Source organism: Numida meleagris, chromosome 4, assembly GCF_002078875.1.
Source record: "Numida meleagris isolate 19003 breed g44 Domestic line chromosome 4, NumMel1.0, whole genome shotgun sequence".
In the NCBI taxonomy this organism is placed as follows: Eukaryota; Metazoa; Chordata; class Aves; order Galliformes; family Numididae; genus Numida; species Numida meleagris.
In genome coordinates this window covers 20,276,144-20,295,695 of record NC_034412.1, presented here as the reverse complement: position 1 = coordinate 20,295,695, position 19,552 = coordinate 20,276,144, and the positions used below count along the sequence as shown (strand labels likewise).

The following is a 19,552-nucleotide window of genomic DNA, read 5'->3' as shown; positions in this document are numbered from 1 at the left end:
TGGAGAATGCTGCTGCAGCAGCATGGGCACCTGGGCAGGATTTTGGTGGGTCTCTGCTGTCCTGCCTTCCTGGGCACACACGCTGAGCTGCATCGGGCTGCTCCTTGACCTCGAAAGCAATCTGTGAAACAAACAAGCTCATCCATGCTGGTGCATCCTCAGGAGGAGAAGCCAGGGCCTCCTGCCCCATTTACAGGTGGGCTTCAGGACTTTTCTTCCTTTTCCTCTTTCGTTTTTCTTTGGGTTTTTTTCTTGCAGCTCTTGAAAAGCTGCCTGCTAGCAGCCAGACCTGCTGCGAGCCCGACCTGCATCCGGATTTGGGTAAATAAAGCAGCGGGCGTGAGCGCTGCGGAATGCCAGGAATGCTGCAGCCCTTCCCAGGCAGCCACCGCGGCTGTGGAGAGCAGGAGCAGGGAGGCAGCGCAGGTACGGCCCTGGGAGGATGCAGGAGCCCCAGTGGAAGGCTGCAGCGCGGAGTACTGGCCCACGAGCAAAGCGGGATCGCAGCACAGGGCTTCCCATTGCTCTGGGGGGCTCCAAGCCACCCCTATGGGGATGGAGACCTGTCCCACAGCCCTGGGAACCCCCAAATGCTCAGCCTCGTGCGCTGCGTGCAAAAAGAGCAGCAACGTGGGTTTTTTTTATTGATTTTTTTATTAAAATATTGTTATACCAAGTGGAATGCTACAGCAATCTCGGTATAGGGCGGCATAACGAAACAGCCAGGTTTATGTTTAAATACTTCAGATAACTTAAAACGCACAAACAAGAACTCATTGTCTTTGGCAGGAAAAAAAAAGTTCACAGCACAAAAAAAATACTTAAAAAGAAATATCAATATTAATATAAAATATATTAGCTTGTGGGTTTTTTTCCTTTTTTTTTTTGTTTTCTACGTTGTAAACAATGCATGAGAACAGAACGCATTTTTTACGTGTCGGAGAGAGAAAATAAAAAATGCAGTTGTCCAGCAAATGCACACGTTTGAAGAAGAAAGAAAAAAAAATATACAGATGGATGAAGGGCAAGGCTGGAAAGTGTCAGAGTTCCGAGGACCGAGAAGTCAGTGTTGGCTACGGGCAGAAGCCAGCTGCCAGTAGAGGAGGGGGGCACGGGGCGGCACATTCCACCCGGCCATGGGACACACTTGCTCCCCTCTGAGCATTTCACCTCCAGCAGGCTTCTCCTCCAACTTCCTTTCTATTATTCATTTTTCCTTTTTTGTTTCACCATGTCCCATTCCCTCCCTTTGCGAAGAAAAATGGGATGCACCCAGGGCTCTCCCAACAGCTCCTGAGATGGGGATGGAGACGGAAAGGAGCTGATGAGGGAGGGATGGGAAGAAAGCCCAAGAGAGGAGGGGAAGGAGGTTGAAATGATAAATACATTTGCTCCTGTCCTACAAAACAGTTGTGTATTTACAGGGAGTCGCATCTTCTGGGCTGCCAGGGGCCAGGCGCTGCAGTGTCCCTGGGGACACGTGTAGGGCACACGGTGGGGACGGTGGCAGAGATGGGATGTGGAGGATCATGCTGTCACCGCTCCTCTTTGGCCGGTTCCATTGTCATGATGGTGGCTCTCTCTGGCCATAGCTGGAAAGTTGAAGCCGGGAGGCCAGAAGACTTTTAAATCAAGATCTCCACCATGTCAGACAGGTCTGGGGCTCTGGGGATGGTTGAGCTCTCTGTAGAGAAATGAAGTGAGAATGTGAGATCTGGCAAAGGGAGTACAATTGTCCTCCTGGAGCTGGACTGCTTCAGTGCCCGAATTTACAGCTGCAGCTCACAGCTGACAGCAAAGCCCAGCCCTGCTCCCTGTGCTCCCTGCAACCCTTGGAGCATCCCTGGGGACCACAGGACTCACCTGGTGAGCTGGCTGGGCACTCCGCACCCTCAGCCCGGCTCTGTGCCATCCCATCTGTCTGTGTGCTGCCGTCTTTGCTGCCGTGCTTGGCATGGGAAGGCAGGGGCACAGCGGTGGGCACCGATGCTGCCTCATCTGCAGCAGTTTTGCCTACTGGAGGAGACAGCCTTAGGAATTTGTCAGCATGGGAGAAATCCCACCCAAAACACTCCCAAATCTCTCAGTTACTGAGAGACACCTCCAAAGTTGCAAGGGGAAATTTTAGGCTGCTCCTTGCTGGAGGCAAAGAAGGCTGGGCTCCCCATTTACCTGTGCTGCTGCGGGACGTGCCCTCTGCAGCAGAGGCAGCAAAGACAGATGGTACAGACTTGGCTGGCCGCAGGGAGCCTTGCAGGGCTTTGCTGGGGTCCCTCCGTGAGCGCTGCTGCAGGACTTTGATGACAGCATCTTTCTCCAGGATTTGGGCATGAAGGGCTTTTAACCTGGAGAGATGAAGAGAGAGAAGTTGAGATGGGAAGGAGGACCTTGCGATGGAGCCAAAGCCTGGGATAAAAAAAACCTCACTGGGGTCACCCAGCCCACGAGGGATGCTCGCAGCTCACAACACCCAACAAGCAGCTTGTTGGGAAGGTGGGGCTACCTGTTCTCCATCTCCTGGTGCTTGTGGTTGGCCAGTAGGAGGTCCTCATTGAAGCTGCTATTGGGTGAGTGCCGTGGCGAGTGGCTGATGAGGGTGGTGTCCCTCTGGGCGGCGGCAGTGGCGGCAGCATCCATGGCGAACTGCCGCATGGTGCACTCCTCCAGGTACTTCTGCTCCCACTTGGTCATGTCAGCCTCCAGGGCCAAGATCTTCTCCTCCTTCTCCCTCAGCTGCTCGGACAGCCTGTGGGCACTCAGCTCAGGCATCCCTCCACCTACGGTTCCCACCTGCCTCTGCAGCAGCCAAAAAAAGGCCCACAGAGAAGGTGAGGAGATGCTGGGATGCATATTGCTGGCACTCCCCACTACACAGTCCCCGAGATGTCGTTACCTGCTGAGCCCGCAGCATCTTCAGCTCCTGCTCCAGGCGGGTGCGCAGGCGCAGCTCAAGTTGCTCCCGCTTCTCACAGGCGGCCTGGAGCTGGCCCAGGGCTGCCTGCAGCCGCTCCACCTTCTCAACGTACGCCCGCTTCTTCCGCAGCTCGGCCTCCGCCTTGGCCGCCCGTGCCTGCGCACTGCCCAGCGCCTGTTCCAGCAGCTCTGCCCGCCGGCGCTGGTCCTCATTGGCACTGCGCAGCAGGGAGGCTTCCCGCTCCAGCTTCTCCTTCTCCTGCTGGTGCTCATAGCCTGCAAAAAAGTATCTGGCTAAGACTTGGAGACACAGTGCCGAAGGATGAAAAAGCCCACAGAGGCTCCCAAAAAAGAGGCTGTGCCCACGGTTCTCCACTCGGCTGCACGGTGTCAGTAGCCCTCGCCCAGCACACAAGGTGTGTTGGGGCCAGGTAGCAACCCAGCAGCACAGACATGTCCTGATGGACTGAGACACCAGCAGACACTTGCCACATCAGAAAGCTGCGTCTTGGCAAATTCCAGCCAAAAATTCAGCCTGTGATGAGAAAAGCTGTCCTAGGTTACACCTAGTTGTTGCAAGGAAGGTGACACGATTCCTCCCACACAACACCAACATCAGCTCTCCAATGAAATAATGTTCAGGAGAAATAGAGAGATGGATTTCGCTGCATTTCTTCCCCCAGAAAAGAAATTCCAGCTTGCACAGGAGAGAAGCATGGGAAGGGCTGGGCAAGCGCAGGGAGGGAGTGCGGACTTTGTGCTGGAAGAGCCAGCGCATGGCGGCAGGAATGTGGAGAATGCAGGTCACCCCGCCGGCTGGCCAGGATTAATGGCTTGCATCCAGCACCCGGAGCAGTGCAGCCCTTCCTGGGGAAGGGCAAAAAGCTCCCACCCGGCCCCCACCACCTCTTCCTCCTGCATAAAGGTTTCTGCACTGAGTCCCTGCTGTAGCAAGCCAGGCAAAGCTGAGCCCCCAGCAACTTACTCTGTGCCAGGAGCTTTGCCACTGTGCCCTGGTTGCTCTCCTGGTTCTCCTGGGTCTTGCTGGCCAGCTGTTTGTTGGCCGATTCCAAGCGTTCTGGTGCAAAAACACAAATAAAAATTAAGATTGAAAAGACTGTTTAGGACAGAAAAACCAGGAACACACTCGCCTACCTCCTCCCACCTGTGAAAACACTCAAACTGCTAAAAAGAAGCATACTGGGGAAAGGCTGATGGACAGAGAGTGCTTGCAGGAATAGGGGCAAGGAGGGGTCTGGAACTGGGAACTGGAGCCATTGGGCCAACCCAACGGTCCCACAGACCGCAGCCACTCTCACCTTTCAGGTCTCGGTTGAAGTCCTGCAGCCGCCGCATCTCCCCGTCTCTCTTGGTCCTCATGGCTTTCTCCAGCGCTTCCCGCTTGGAGGACGCCTTCATGAGGTTTTCATAATCCTCCGAGATGCGCTGGATCTCAGTTTCCAGCTGGGGAGGAGGAAGTGATGGGTGGGGGTGAGATATTTGTGGAATGAGGAAAAGAAAGGCAGATGCTGTCGAAATACTGCCCAGGCTCAGGACCTATCCCGCGCTGCCAACAGGGCTCAGCAAATCCACAGAAGACAGGCAGGAGCTGCGCAGTAAGAAACCCCAGCTACAACACGTGTTTTGGGGCAAAACTCCTTTTTCTTTTGCTTTCAGCCTTGTGGGTGCAGGGGGAGTTTTCTTGCCTTGGCACAGATTTGGCTGAGTACGGTCCCCCCAGGGCCGGCCCAGCTTCTCCCCATGCCTCCCAGTGTCCGTCTGTCCAGCGGGAAACAGCCCTGCTCTTGTGCAAAGCAGCACAAAGGGCTTTCTGTGGTGGCCGGGCACGCTCCTGGGGCGGGTGGAGACAGCCTGAGTGCTACTGGAGGCTCAGAATGGGCTCTTTTTCCCCTCTCTTCCACACTTGGCCAAGGAGCTGCACTACCACTGAAGTGCAGCTGCTTGCTGTGGGGGGCAGCCACCGGAGGGAGGGGGCAGAGATTAAACCACTAAAGGGGGTGAATTTTCACAGCAGCTGCTTGATCCTGCCTCAGGCAGCAAGGAAGCAAATGCACAAGCTCTCCCAAAAACAAGGGACAATGCCACACTGTGCAGATGAGACCACTCGCAGTCCAAACCTGCTGCCCATGTGGCGCAGGAGATCGCTGAGCTGCCCCTCCTCCCCAAGGGATGGATGCTGGTGGGTAAGGCTCTGTGTGGGAGCAGAGGCGAGCCAAGCGCCTTTGCTAATTGCCCACATCCCAAATGAACGGTGGGGCTGGGGTCCTGCATCCTGCTCCAGCACGCCAACAGGGAGCAGAGGCCAGCTCACCTTCTGGATCCGGCTGGCTTTCTCAGTGCAGCTCTCCAGCTCCCGTCGCAGCCTCTCGTTGTCCAGCAGCAGCCTCTCGTTCTCCCGCAGCACCGCGTCCACCTGGGCCAACCGGCTGCCAGCCGAGGCAGCCTGTGCACTCACCAGAGCCTCCATGCCGGTGGGGCCGAGCGAGCCCAGCGCGCTCGGTGGGGGCAGGAACGCTGCGGGGACAGGTGCTGGCATCAGCCTGCTGGGGGGGGAAAGAGAGGGATGCTCAGCAGCTTCACATGGATGAACACACTGACCACCTCCAGCACCCTGTGCGTTTCTTGCAGCCCTCACATTCTGCTCCTCCAACTGACCCATGTGGATACGCAAAGCTTCTGCAGCACCCAGGGGTGCTCTCTGTACAAAAGTGGTGCTGAGTGTCCCCGGGTCATCCTCAAAAGGATAAGGGAGGCTCTGTGAGCACCCAACCTGTCCTGCACAGCCGGGAAGTGTTGGCTTTGGGCACTCACCCATGAGCGCACAAAATAAAAAGGAAACCCCATCTCACAGTGCTGCCTGCAGCTTGAGCACCTCCACACCTGGGATTTAAGTGCTGGAGAACACTGGGACTTGACTACTAGGTCAGATGGGCTCAGTCCCACCCTGCTGCTGGGTGATGCGGTCAGGAAAAACCTCAGCAAAAGATGCGCCCTGGAAACCTGCAGCGCTACTGCTTCTCCTTTATTTTCTGGGCAAAGCGAGAGCTCCTGGCTCAAAGCCTTGCCACCACACTGCTAATACATCCTCATTCTATCGCTCAGAGTTCCTCGATATCCCACAGCCGCCTCGGCCATCCCAAGCCGTGCAGCCGCCCTGCTGGAGCCACCCCGCTGGAGCCTGCATTCCTGCGGGGTGATCCAGGAGCGAGGAAGAACAAATGCATCTTCCTTGCAGCTCCCCTTCCCCTCTTTGTTCCCTGGAAGGAGAGCGTTTCCTGCCAGAGATGCTATCACTCCCTGCCCTCGTAACTCAACTCGGAGCTCCTGCCTATAGCGATTGCACGCCAGAACACCATGCTTCCAGCCTTCCCTCAGCACCAGGAGATGCCCAAACCTCCCACACCCACAGATCTCATAGCAGAGCCAGGCTTTGCTGGAGGTGTCAACTGGCTGGAAGGAAGGAGCAGTGCCCAGCGCTCCCCATCCACACTGCTGGAAGGCATGAGGCCGGGGGCATCCTCAGCCAGGGACCGCCAGGCAGCTTTTTCCACTCCGAGCAGCACATTTTCCTTCCATGCTGGCCCATGCCTGTTCCGAATTTAGCCATTTCCTGACCTGCTTCCAGCTCCTGAATTAATCCCGAATCCCTCCCAGAGCAGAGAAGTTCTCACTGCCGGTTGGAAATACCGAACCAGCTGGTTCAAACTGGGACCAACCCGCACCCAAGTAGTGGCGAGGGCTGAGGGTTACCTGACTTCAGGGTGCTGGAAGCCGGCCCCGTCCCGGGAGCAGGGCCGAGACAGGTAGGCGACGGCCGCCTCCTGGCTGGGGAGGATGTAGGGGTACTCCGGGGGAGGCCCGCGCGGCTCTGTCGCCTCGGGGCGCTGCCCTCGCAGGGTGTAGTGCCGGGAGAGCTGCGGGTAGCTGTGGGACGAACTGATGGGGCCGTGCGCTTTGGCCCCGTTCCTTTCCAGCGACATCTGCATCAGCCGCTCGCTCAGCGACCGCACGTGGCCGTGCTTCAGGTCCTTGAGGGCGTCGTCGGGGCGCCGGGTGCCGCCGTGCTGCTGCCCGCCCCGCTGCCCCGCGTAGTACTGCGAGTGCGCCTTGGCCTCCTCGTAACTGGGCAGCTCCTCGCCCTTGTGCTGGGGCTGGGCCGGGCGGTAGCCGCCGTGCTCGGAGTACAGGTGGTCGGCGTGGTGCTCCTGGCCCTGCGGCTCCTGCCGCGCGGACTGCGGCACCATCTGGCTCTCCTCCTGGGTCAGGCTCTCCAGCGACGAGCGGGGGCTGCCGGCCGTGCCGCCGCGGAGGGCCTGCTGCTGGATGGCCAGCAGCGTGCGGTTCTCCGTCAGGTTCCCGTAGCGTAGCTGCTCCTGGATCAGGCGGTGCAGGACCGTCCCGCTCGAGTCCTCCGCCGTCCTCATCTCCGCCGCGTTCCGTCCGTCCGTCCGTCCGGGGGCTCTACGAGCGAGGCGGGCACCTGCGAGGGGACACGGGGACGTCAGCGGGGTACGAGAGCCCGGTGGGAGCGGGGCTGGCGGAGCGCGGCTCTCCCCGCGGCTGTGCGGCTCTGGCGGGACCGGGCCGTGGAGGGGGAGGGAGGCGGCACTTACCGAGGCATGGCGGAGCGGCGCGGCCGTGCTACCGCCCGGGGAACGAGGCCGCTACCGACTGCGGGCCCCGCCGGTAGCGGGGGCCGGCCCGGGCGCTGCTATGCTCGGAATGCGGGGCCGGACCCGCCCCGCCCCGCCCCGCCGCCACCTCCTCCCCGTCCTCGCTCCGCCGGCAGGGGGAGCAGCGCCCGCCCCGCCGCCATTTCGGGCTCGATGGGTCGGAGGCAGCGGGAGGGTCTAGGCCTCGCAGCTGCCGCCGGGGGGGCCGCGAGGCTCTGCCCGCCAGCTGCCCGCCTGCATAAATCTTTGTGCCTGATCCCGGCCCCGAGAGACGCGCCATTGTCTCCCGGCCCCACAAAAAGCCTCGGCCCCATCTGCTCTGCCCTCTGCCAGCGCTGCTCCCCTTCCCCAGTACACACCCCCCCCCCCGCCCGCCCCGGCACGGGGAAGTCCGCAGGCTGCACGCGGCTGCACGCGAGGGTGCCAGCAGGCCGGGCCCCGCAAGACGGAGCCATGGGGTGCCTGGGGAGCACAGCCGCTTCCCCCCGTGCAGTCGCTGCGGAGGACCCGCGGGATCCCCAGCGCCGCGCCCCAGTCACGTCCGCCCGCGGGGCCCCGAGACGGCAGATGGCCCGAGGGGCGGCGGAGGGGCAGGTGCAGGGAAAATTGCTAATTAGATACGGGACATTAAGCTCTCATTCTTGAGAGAGGGAATTTGGCACCTTCCAAAGGCCGAACAAAGCCCGGAGCTGGCCGTCGGGCTCTTCCCTTTGCCATCCTTGGGGGCTTTGTCTGGGGGAAGGAGGGGTACAGGCTGCAGGGAACGCTCTGCTTGGCCAAAGTCTGCTGCGGGCCTGCAGCGTCCTTCAGAGAAGTGCAGATGCATGCTGCAGAACCTGAAAACCAGCCAGCTTCCCCTGCCAGCCCCCACTGATGGAGGCACTGGGCTTACATTTGGCACCCAGCCGCTCACTGACTGGTAACGGGGCTGAGAAACGAGAGCCCTGGACACAGTGCAGGTGTGGGTGAGATCCCAAACGCCACTGGGTGTCTCCCAGCAGGATGGGGGCACCCAGCATGCCAGAGGTACCAGCTGCTCCCCCCAGCTCATCCAGCAGCCTTATCTATTCCTGCGTCATCCCGCTTCCCTTCCTATCTCAACACCGCCCTATTTTTGGCAGCAGGAAACCCCTCCTGGGCTGATAACACCGCTTTGGAAAGTGATCTGAAGAGGAAAAGCCCTCTGCTCCTCTTTTTCTTCCTAACACGGCAGATATGGGAAGCTTCCACCTTTCCACGTTCCCCTGGAGGAGCCTAGCCAGGCGCTGGCTACTTCACGCAGACCTTCCCCATCCACAGATGCACGGAGCTCTCCACGCAGACTCTCTGCCCCTCGTTGGAGGATGAAGCACATAGATAGGTCAAAGCAGCCTCCAAAGCCCAGACTTGAGAGTTTTGCAGGGAAGGGACACGGGGCTGATATTGGAGATGGGGATGCGCAGTGGTGTGCCATGTCCTTGGTCAGAGGCAGGATGCTCGGGATGCTCATGATTGCTGATTGCCATTGTGGAGCTTCAGACCCTCTTAGCTGTGAGATTACATACCTGACGTGTTGGTATCTCCAACTTCAGGAAAAGCAGGTGGACCAGCCAAACCGGTGGTATTTTTAGTGGAAGGATGCACAAACAGGCTTATGGACCAGAAGACGTGGAATTGGTTTCACCTTGGGGAGAAGCAGCTCCCTGCATCCCCAACCCTAACACGCAGGGGGAACAGCAGCAGCAGGGAGGTGAGTGCAGGTGCTGGAGCCCCGGGGTCCTCGGTGACACACGGCTTGGTGATGCCAAACCCTGCTGCTGACCTCATCGTCCAGCCTTATCGGCAAGGCGTTGGAGCGAGCTGAATGAGCCAAGAAAATACTCGCGGGGTGAGATCACCTTGGCTTTCTTCGCGGCTCCCAAATGCCACTCCTGAGCCCTGAAGCTGGGGAGGATACATGTGATGGAGAGGTTTGTGGCCAGCAAGCTGGCTGTGGAGGGATGGTTACAGCACATGGGCAGCCTGGTGCCATGTCCACCAAGCCCTGGGATGCCAAAAGCTCCCTCCTGCCCCTCTCATAAGTCCCTGCTTCAAAGTGAGAATTAAAAACAGGGCTCAAGGAGCCACACAAGCACCTGTTCCCCATTCCCGCACTGTTTACTTGTACCAAGATCCATGTGGACTCAAAGCACTGGGGCTGTCAGCCCCACAGCTCTGAACTGCTCACCAGTGAGACCTCAAGGATTTCCCTGGGGACATCTCCAGCCAATGTCACCTTAGCTGGCACCCTGTGTCCTGGGACACTCAGGGTGATGCCATGTCCTGCTGGGGTGCAAGATGGGTGCTGCAGCCTTGGCTGTGACACCCATCACTGCTGCCCCATTATCCATTCTTCCTTCTCAGCCATCATCTTCCCACATTTCACCCCCAAATCCTTCCACCTCCGCATCTCGGTGGGGGCTTAACTGCAGCGATGCAGGACCAGGGCTGGTGATGGTGTCAATGGGCTGCTGGGGTCATCCCCATGGGCAGCCATCCCTCATGACACAGCTCCTACCACACTCAAGCACACACAGGCATCTTCTGTCCCGACATCAAAGATGAAATGTGAAGTGCAGATATTTGACTACGTTATACAGTCATCAGAAATGCGCTGGTGTCCTTCTCTTCTCCACATTTTAAACCCCCCCACCCTGTTCTTGAAATGAGTAATTTCCACTCCTGGATGTTAACTTGTCCTTTTCTGCTCCAGCCAGCAATAATTTGGCCACATTCTCACCTTTGTGGCATTTTCGCTCTTTCCTGAGAAATGCAGATCTCTGGGTGTGATTTCCTGCCCACAGGAGGGCCCACAGGGAGGGGGTTCCAGGACACAGAAGGGCTGTGGGGTGACACGAGCAACTCGTCACTTCTGCAGCCCTCTGGGTGATGGGACACCTCCCGTGGAAAGGTTTGGTTTCACAGCCTTTTTGTGGGGGGCTGGAGGTGGGAGAAGACTTTTCAAGGTGTGGGGGGGAATTGTTTTTTTCTGGGGAACTAGAAAACTCCAAATGTTCTTTGGGTATGGTTCTCTGAAAGCTGAAAATGTTCCTTTTGCCTAGGAGAAAATTGTGAGAAGCCAACACAACTCCTAACAAAAAGCCACTTCCAGTACCAGAGCATCCCTGGGATGGTGTGGTCCCTCCATCACCCCTCAATGACAGGGTGGTCACGGGGCAGGAGAACACCTCATCACAGGCGATTCTGTGCAAGAACCCTAATCTGCAGCCATCACCTGCAAAAGAAGTAGGGGTTGCATGGGGAGGAGCAGCAGGATGCTGGCCACCCTGCTCCTTATTGCTCTTCTGTGACGAAAATCACTGCGCACATTCAGACTGCTAAGGAGGCTCTGCATCTTCCCTGCCAGGGGGATAACCTGCCATGACAAAATCGTCTTGGTGTTGTGCTCCCAGATGTTTAAGAAGTGAGAACTAATCAATCTGGAAGATCAGGCCTGGCCAAGGGGCAGTTAGCAGGTAAAGAAAAGGGATGCTGACTCTTGTGCCTAATGGCAACACTTGAAGCAGACTCCAGCAGCCATCTCCAACACGTGCACTGGCTTGGTGAAATAAGAAATGCAGAGGAGAGCATTGAGTAGGGGTTGTTCTTCACCGCAGGATCCCAAACACAGCAGGAACTCGTCACCTTCTTGCCTGCAGACATCAGAGCCTGAGTGACTGTAAAAACCAACCTGGAGCAGAATGTGGAGTATAGAGTGGGAATGATATGGATGGATGGATGGATCATCCTTTTTACCCCATTCAGTATCTGAAGGGGTGCTACAGGAAAGAAGGGGGCAGACTTGCCACTGACATGATAACAGGGAGGGTGACACCAGAGTGCCACTGCTCAAATGCAGTGGATTGCCAGCAGGCTCATTACTGAGATACAGTTCCAGGCAAACCCTGCTTGGGCATAAAGAGTGTGAAATGTCCCTTAATGCCCTCATCACAAATTTTTGATTTCCTGTGGTGTGTGCTGATGGTTGTAAGAACAACACCTGGGCAGATGTGGTGAGGGGAAGGGGAAGTGCATCTGTCTCCATACAGTTCCCTCTGGTCCAGCAAATGTCTGGAGGCAACACCCAAGGCAAAGCAGGGTGGGGAGTGGAGCAGAAGCTACTACAAGCCCAGAACTGACAGGTAGAGACGCAACAGCGAGAAACCCACAGAAGAAACACATGGTGCACTGCCTCTGGACTCAAGTGTCACTGGGACATGAGTAGCTGCTGGAGGTAGGCTCCAAAAATGCTTTTTCTTTCCATACATTCCATAGTGGCACTGAAACAGAAGCCCTGTGACCGGCCACTGGGAGAAGTGTAGGTAGAAGAGGATCCAAGAGGAGAAGTGGGGAAATAAGAAGGAAAATAGTGAGAGCAAGACTGAACTCAACTACAGTGGACCTCAAGCAGAGCAGGCCCCAGAAGAAACTCAGCACCTTGAGTTTCAGCACAGTGCAGCGCTGATGCAGGTGTCCTATAGCCAGCTCCAGGCAAGAGCAGCGCTGACACCAAGTTCCAATGCTGTCACAGTGACCTTCCAGCAGAGCTGCGTGTTTTAGCTGCTGGATGATACAATAGAAAATGACTCCAAAGCCCTGGCCCACTGGTGCATTTCCTTAGCTCACTGGAATTTCCGTTTTGTTCTTCCTCTCCCAGGCTCTTACCGAAAAATGGTGTCACCATGCGCGTCCCTTGGGCGGGCTCTGGAGGGAGGCCAGCCTCGAGGTCCCTTTGTCGCGCTCCCCACGGGTGCTAGGTTCGACTCGCCCATTTATTAATCACCCAAGGCGACTCTGCTGGTCAAGGGAAGATTTACAAGGCGGGCAGGAAGTTCTTATTTTTACAGGAGTGCCTCAAACACACGCACGCAGTAGGAAAAGCAAACATTCCAGGCATACCGAAGGAGCCGCGGGATAAAAATTCCCCAAGCAGCCCAGATTAAGACACTCTCGGCACATGAAAACACTAAAACCCGGACTCAAGGATTTAATTGTGTGATTTAGCAGGCAGCCCCTAAGCTGTGTGTGGAACAACCTGAATTGCATGGCAGAAGCCCCTATGGAGGGGCAGGGAGGGGGGCAGCGGTGATGCCCTTGCTACAATTAAGGTCAGGGCTGGCCCCCACCCCTTGCCCAGCTCCATGTGGACACCAGAGTGCTGCAGCAGAAGTTTACACAAATTTGCCTTTGGAAACTTTCAGCTCTTCTCCTTCACAATCCAGGCAAGGGTTTCTGAACCAGTGCAACACCTGATCCCAGCCCAGTGGAACAGAGATGCTGGAAAGCAGTGGTCGTTGCTCCAGGTCAACACACATTACCTCCTCCAAAGTCCTGGGGAGGTGATCTCAGCATAACGACACACTGCTCGAAGCTGAACACTGTCTGGGTTGGATGACAGCAGAATCTGGTCTCACCGGTGGCTTCCACAGGACACCTGGGCTGCTTGCCCAGCCTCACCACCAAGTGGTTCCCAAGTGCCGCCACCTGATGAGGTGAACAACAGCAATATTTTTTCATGCGTGGGTTTGGGTCTGCAAAGACACATAAGAAAAGCAGAAGGTAAACAGCACTTGAAGTTGCTTGGTTTGCTTACAGAAAGAATCAGCCTGAATCATGTGCTTCCCCTTTCTCTTTTGTGCTTCCCTGTCAAAGGATCCGTGCAACATATTCACAATGATGCCCTTAGTCCTGATGACATGTTGGGCAATAATCTGGACTTCCTGACAGGCTTTGCATCTCTCTGGGTGAAGAAGAGGAAGAAGCACTGAAGAGCAGTAAAGTGAAAAGGGTCATAAATCTTGGTGGGCTGGAAATATCCTGGAAGCTGCTGGAAGAGCTGTGGAGGGGGCTGATAAGGAATTAAGTCATCTGCTGAAAGGGAGCATTACAGAAAAGCATGTGCTTAAGAACATCCTAGAATAAAGCGCTCGTTTGCCCAGTGAACAAGTCACCCTCTATGCGCAAAGCAGATATGAATTGCCCTGTGTGTTTATCCCAAATTGCAACCCATCCATAGGCACAAGAAGGGCCACCAGGCCCAACAGCTCGCCCAACAGTTCCCTTCCTGAAGCCACAGCAAGGATGCTCTGCAAGATTTTGGTGAATTATCAAGAGCTTACATCTCAGCGTATTGTCTGAACTCTTATATCCTTTGTCTCCTGTCTTTCCTGCCTCCGTTCATCACCAGCCAAGGAGTCCAGGTGACCTTTTGGTGCTGATGCACTGTTTGGATACGAAGCCATCCTTATGAAATAGGCTTTGTCCCAGTAACTGGGATTGGCTTTAATGTGTGGCTCTGCATTTCTTCTGCCATTGTGCATCCACATCTGTGCCCCTTTCCTTGCTTGTAGTTTTAACCATGCTTCTTGATGGTTTTCCCAGCAGAGTCCTCCTAACAGCAAGTGTATGCTCGGTAATTCGCATCCACACAGTGCAGCACATGCTTCAATTCACTGCAGGCTCTGTGCTGTGCAGAGGTGAGTTCTGTGGCTACAGGCATGAAAAATTACCATAAAATCTGCACTTTCCAGAAATGGCTCCTGGTGTAGACTTGATCACCCCTGCAGCTTTTACTGAGATCAGTTGTGATTTTTCATTCTGTAAATTCTTGCTCCCAGCTGAGGCCAGGCTGCCACAGCATGGCTGGGGCGGAGCCTTTCCCGTGCTACACCATGAGCCAGCTGCGTTTAGCAAATTTAACATGGCATTGCAGAGACGTGAGTCATCATCACTAGCATTGTTTTCACATATATTCTCAGTGCAAGATCCGCGCCGCAGTATTTTGGTTTGCCCCTGACTGTAAAAATATGACACATACAGCTCACCCCATGATAACAAGACCTGGCCCACCAGCTTATTATTAAACAAAATCACACCTTGCAGCCCAACAGCCACGATTCACACTGCTCAGGAGATGGTGTTGGGACGACAGGAGCCCTGCAGAGCCCCTTCCTCGGGATCACTGTGCTGTCTGGCCATCTTGGTGTTGCTGCTCCCACAGGCCTGCATCCTTGCTGGGGACATAGGGAGTGAAGGTGGTGGTGGGGGAATATTAAGGATGATGAATTTCCCAAAGGGAGAGCTGACTGGGATGCTCTGGGCACTTTTTGCCTTGGCGTACCCTTAGGCAACTTTCCCCGAAGGCAAATTGGGATGGGTGGGCAGAGAGGGCCCTAAAGCCACCCCATCACCGCCTGCATTCAGAGCAGGCACAGAGGATGGCACATCGATCTCCTCTTCCTCTTCCCAGGGTCTGCCGGCTGGGGTCTGGCCTCTGGTTCTCTGGCCTTGGCCAGGAGCATGGCACTTTGCAGCATGAGCCTTGCCCTTCACAGAAGCTGCTTTGCCAAGATTGGATTTGGAACAGACACCTTACTGGCACACAGCTGGGGTCTGGCAAGATAACATACCACCTCCATGCAAGCCCTTGTGCCCAGAGTCCTTCTCAGTCCACAAGGCTGTAGGGACAATGTTGTCCCTTCTGAGCTGAGATAATAGGACACAGAGCCCACAGGGAAGGAGGAATGCCTGGGAGGTGTCAGTGGGCAGCCAGAAAGACAGGGGGGACTTCAGACTTGCCCTTCTTAGCTGAGCTAGGAGTCAACATCCCACAGTTTTATATCCTGAGAAACAGAAATTGGTGCTTTAGAAACATACGTTATTCAAGAATGGCTTCTTTGTACTCTGCCCAGATTGACGCTTGGGTACAAGACTGTTCCTGCCTGCCAGATAGACTCTTTTACGGGGGGGGGACACAGGAGCAAACTATGAGGTCCTCAAAGGAAGGTCATCTCTGCCCAAGCAACATGCTACCACACATGATGTCTGTGCACACATGAGACTGATTACCCAGACACACATACTGGAGATGTGGACACTTGAAATGTGCCCTGCTTGCTACGATGAACAATAAACACATACTGCTAAACAGAAATGTGCTTAGATTTATTCCCGTCCCAAGCAGGAAACTAGAAGGGATAACACAGAATTAAGCTGTGAAGTTAACCTTCAGCTATGTAAATTATAGGGAATGAAAAATGCAGTCAATGCGAAACAGTATTATAAATGCACCTTAACTACAAGCATTGTATTGTACAGTGCAATCTTGCAAGCTGGGGCAGTGGAAAACAGCAAGTAAGTTTCAGCCTCTGAGCTATCTGGGGTGAAAAATATTTTTCCAACCACTTCTGCTGTCCCACACTATTCCACTTGATAGTGAATGTATGAAATGGGCTGACCAGCTAAACACACACTAGTCATAAGGTAGCTATGTTGACAAATTGAATCATATTTTGCGGGATTATAACCAAGGCAAAGAATTCGGAAGATTAGCAACTGAGCAATGTGAAAGCATTGCCAAGCTCATGTTGCTGAGACTCGTACTGCTGGTTTGGGAGCACTTCGCTGCAAACCCACGTGCCAAGCCCCTGCTCTTTGCGATTTGGAACCAATATTTGCACAAAGTTAAGTGAAAGCACGGGCACTGACAGCCAGATAGACTGTGTGCTGGGGTTTTATCGGGGTTGTTTTTGTAGGGCACAAGGTGTGGAGCCAAATGACAGAGACAACGTAGATTGTGGCTGTTGAGCTTAGTGGAGTCCTGCTGGCTTTAGACCAGACGTGTGGAATGGGGGTATGAAGAAGCATCTTTTTGGCAAAAAGCTTTTTTGTACAGTGGCTATGCCACCTGGACATCCTGAACACATGTGAAATAAAGAGATTTTAATGATAGATTTCATGTATTATTCTTTATATACCTAAAATTACTCATCATCCTTCTATACCCCCAAATTAACTATTCAGTGGAATTACTTTGTTACCGTATTAGTTTGAAACATTTAGCATCCAGATCCATGAATTATATTGTTCCCACACTGACACTGCTCTAAAGGCAAGTACTTTGGGTAACACACTATCAGCAAGCCCAAATTCTGGAATCACATGCATTCACTACAGGGATCAGAGATGAGACACAAGTAACTCCCATGTTATTTAAATGGCCAGTAACAGGATTCTGGATGTACATGCACCAAATGCCATAATTTTGAGTCACTACACATCAGCATACTGAGGAAGAAGCTCAAAGGCATAGTAAAGAACTAAGTCACGAAGTTAACCATCAGATTAAATTACAGGGATTGAGAAACGCAATTGTTGTAAAACTGACCTGTAAAGACACTGGATGTGTTACAATATATAACCTCCTGCAGGTATGACTGTTATTATATTTTCCTTGTATTAAACTTCACAAGAGGGCACCTGCTTCTGTCAAACACACACAGTAACAGTCTGCCAAGTCCTAGTGAGGGCGGGGGCTGCACTCTATGGCTCAGGACAGTCTCAGCTGCAGGTGGCACAAATCTGTGCAGGTTTATTTGGAGGCTGGATGAGTCCCACACTCGCACTAACCCATTGTTACTGACAGACACTTTTCCAGCAGCTCAAGACCTTTAATACCAGCGTTTTGTGAAGGATTAAAATTACTGTCCTTGTACTATTCTGGTGAGGATAAGGAAGTGGTGATATCAGGAGGGACAGAGAACCTTGCTTAAAATAGCAATCAGAATTCCTGAGAAGATTGCCCATGTTTTTCTGCAATGGGAGGAGGAAATTGCAGCGGGGATAACTGTGCCCTAAGGCTGGGCCCAGCTCCCTGCTGATGTTCCCCTGTGACAAGACCTCACACCAGCATGGTGGGGTCCCAGAGCAGGAGAGAAACCTTAGTGTCATCCTTGCTCCTAGCCCAGCACCTGCAAGGGGTGCAGGACAGCCGTGTGAGCCTTATGTCTGCTGGGGGGAGGGAAGGGCCCACTCCTTCCTCCTTCCCACGATTCCTAGTTCACAGTACATTGCCTCATGGCCTCAGTGCCCTCGCCTTCTACCTGCAAATTTGACAGAATGCAAAAGCAGCAGGAGTATTAAATATGAGTCTTGGCTCTGCAAGACTAAACTGAGGAAAACTGCGTTTTTCTGACGCAGGAATGCAAGCAAACTCCCTGCGCCCCCTCCAGCTCTCTGCTGCAGAATTTGGCTAAATCATGAGTACTGGGAGGAAGGGAAAGCAACCAAAGCAGCATTTCCCAGCTGCAGGTTCTGCGCAGTGCTGCCATGCCCTCTGCCGGGCCAGGCTGCCTATCAGACCACCCTTTCCATACCTGCCTGCACACTGCCCTCACCACCCTGCTCGCACACCTGCCTGCGTCCTCACAGCTTGGCTGCCACATCCCAGCTTGGTCCAAGGTCCCTGCCACCTCCGCTGGCCAAAGCTCTGAAACAGAAGAGGAGCAGCAATTAAGATATGAGGAAGGTCGTTTAATTAAAATACGACACCCTGCAAGCACAGAAAGCCAGCGGGACGTTCTGTGACAAACGCATCACCTGACAGCATCAGCTCTGCTCTGGGCACTTGAACTGAACCAGTTTGCTCCGCAGCTTCCTCACTTGCCTTACAGCAATACTGACCCCTGAACAACCACTGGGTGTTTTGGGAAAAGATGTTTTATTATAAACAGGCAGCAGTGCACCGGTCCTTAGGGTGGAACTCTGTAACTAGCTGGTGTCTGCAAAGACTATGCACAGCCTTCCTCATCTGGAGGGGCAAGAGAGCTGTTTCTGCACATACCATCTGGCACAGAGCTAGAAACAAACCCAACAGCCCCATGAGTAGGCTGAGTATTAGGTAAGACTTGCATTAACCTGAAACTAGGTTGCTCCAAGGTGCTGAGTGACGTTCCAACAAACAGAAGCCCTGCCCCACTCCCACCAAAGGCTGAGTGGGCCCTCTTCACACAAGGAACAGGCCCCAGAACAGCCATTGCCTCCACGCCTATAACATCCACCACAGCGCGGGACACAGGTTTGCTCTGACAGCCGCACCTACCCGGCATAAAACTGATGGCAGGAGCTCGTTGGCCAGCTGCACAGAACTAGCCACGAAGCACCAATGTGAGGCGGGTTTCCTGATACACACAGATAACCCAACAGGACAGCTCCACGTGCCAGCTGAGAAAGGCCGCCTGCACGCAGCCCTCAGCCTGCAGTGCGGCCGAGCACCCTCCAACGTGCCCACAGGGAGCAGCACCAAGCCCGAGTGCTTCAGCAGGGAAGCCGAGGGCTCGCTTTGCCCAAACCGCTGCTTTCCGCCCACGGCGCTGCGAGGCGCTCCGGGGGCCGCACCTCCCGCCCAAGATGAGGTAATCCCGCGGGGCGACGCCCCGTCCGGACAACCCCACGAAAAGAAGAGCAGCTCTGAGCTGGGCAGAGAGGCGCTAACCGGGCGGGAAACACACGATAAGAAAGAAAAGCACTGAGCCATACACGAAGCAACACGCCACACCGCTTCCTCCCTCACGACGCCCAAACGCACCAGTGCGCACGCACACTCCTAATCGCGGCTTCTCCACCCTGCGCATGCGCACCGTTTCTCCCACCCGGGAGCGCGCACGTAGCCTCCGTGCGCGCAGCAATCACTGGGGGCGTGGCAAATGCTGGCGTACCTCCTTCCGCGTGTCTGCGCCTGCGCGCCGGCGCCCCTCTGTCGCGGTAGTCGCGCGAGATGCACGTACTTCCGCCGGCGGCGGCCGGGGCCTATGTACCAATGGCTGCTGGCGGCCATCCGCAGCCTTCTCGCCGCCGCGCACTGCCCCGCGCCACCCCCGGCCCCACGCAAGCGGCCCCTCCGCAGGTCAGCGCCCCGCCGCGCGTCCCTCCGCTCTGCGTTCGGCCCGGGGCTTGCGGGGCCCTCCGGCGTGAGAGGGTGCCGGTCTGCCCGAGGATTCCGCTCCTCGGCCCCGGTGCGGGGCTTAAAGGCCGGCCCCGGGCTGCCGTTCCCGCTGCGCTGAGGGGCGGGGAGCAGGGAACCCGGTGCTGGCTTGTGGTGCGCGTCCCTGTGCGGTGCGCGGCGCGGAGGGAATGGCCTGGGGAGCGTG

The 19,552-nt window shown here is 55.4% G+C and overlaps 2 protein-coding genes across 7 annotated transcripts in view; one reads left to right on the top strand and one right to left on the bottom strand.

The window, feature by feature from the left end:
• Positions 658-19,123, bottom strand: AMOTL2 (angiomotin like 2). 6 transcript variants are annotated; one of them, XM_021393872.1, is made up of 11 exons: positions 18,991-19,123; positions 17,817-17,892; positions 6,685-7,414; positions 5,246-5,477; positions 4,233-4,377; positions 3,899-3,991; positions 2,894-3,189; positions 2,504-2,796; positions 2,173-2,345; positions 1,864-2,016; positions 658-1,684 (listed from the first exon to the last, which is right to left on the bottom strand). In XM_021393872.1, the coding sequence occupies exons 3-11, from the start codon at positions 7,356-7,358 to the stop codon at positions 1,626-1,628; spliced, it is 2,118 nt and encodes a 705-aa protein (XP_021249547.1). In that variant the 5' UTR covers positions 7,359-7,414; positions 17,817-17,892; positions 18,991-19,123; the 3' UTR covers positions 658-1,625. The 6 variants fall into 6 exon arrangements, with proteins under 6 accessions (XP_021249547.1, XP_021249546.1, XP_021249550.1 ...); XM_021393871.1 differs by having other exon boundaries at positions 18,942-19,077; XM_021393875.1 differs by lacking the exon at positions 18,991-19,123 and adding an exon at positions 18,505-18,865.
• The window catches only part of SENP2 (SUMO1/sentrin/SMT3 specific peptidase 2), a 15,854-nt gene continuing 15,395 nt past the window's right edge, over positions 19,094-19,552 (top strand). The window contains exon 1 of the mRNA XM_021393885.1: positions 19,094-19,308. Coding sequence (XP_021249560.1) covers positions 19,109-19,308 — 200 coding nt within the window. The 5' untranslated portion in view covers positions 19,094-19,108. The remainder of the gene's footprint in view (positions 19,309-19,552) is intronic.

Coding starts and splice junctions, on each gene's coding strand:
- AMOTL2 (XM_021393872.1), bottom strand. CDS start 7,358: ATGAGGACGGCGGAGGACTCGAGCGGGACGGTCCTGCACCGCCTGATC. Junction 2,017..2,172: donor CACGTCCCGCAGCAGCACAG/GTAAATGGGGAG, acceptor TGTCTCCTCCAG/TAGGCAAAACTGCTGCAGAT. Junction 1,685..1,863: donor GTGCCCAGCCAGCTCACCAG/GTGAGTCCTGTG, acceptor ATTTCTCTACAG/AGAGCTCAACCATCCCCAGA.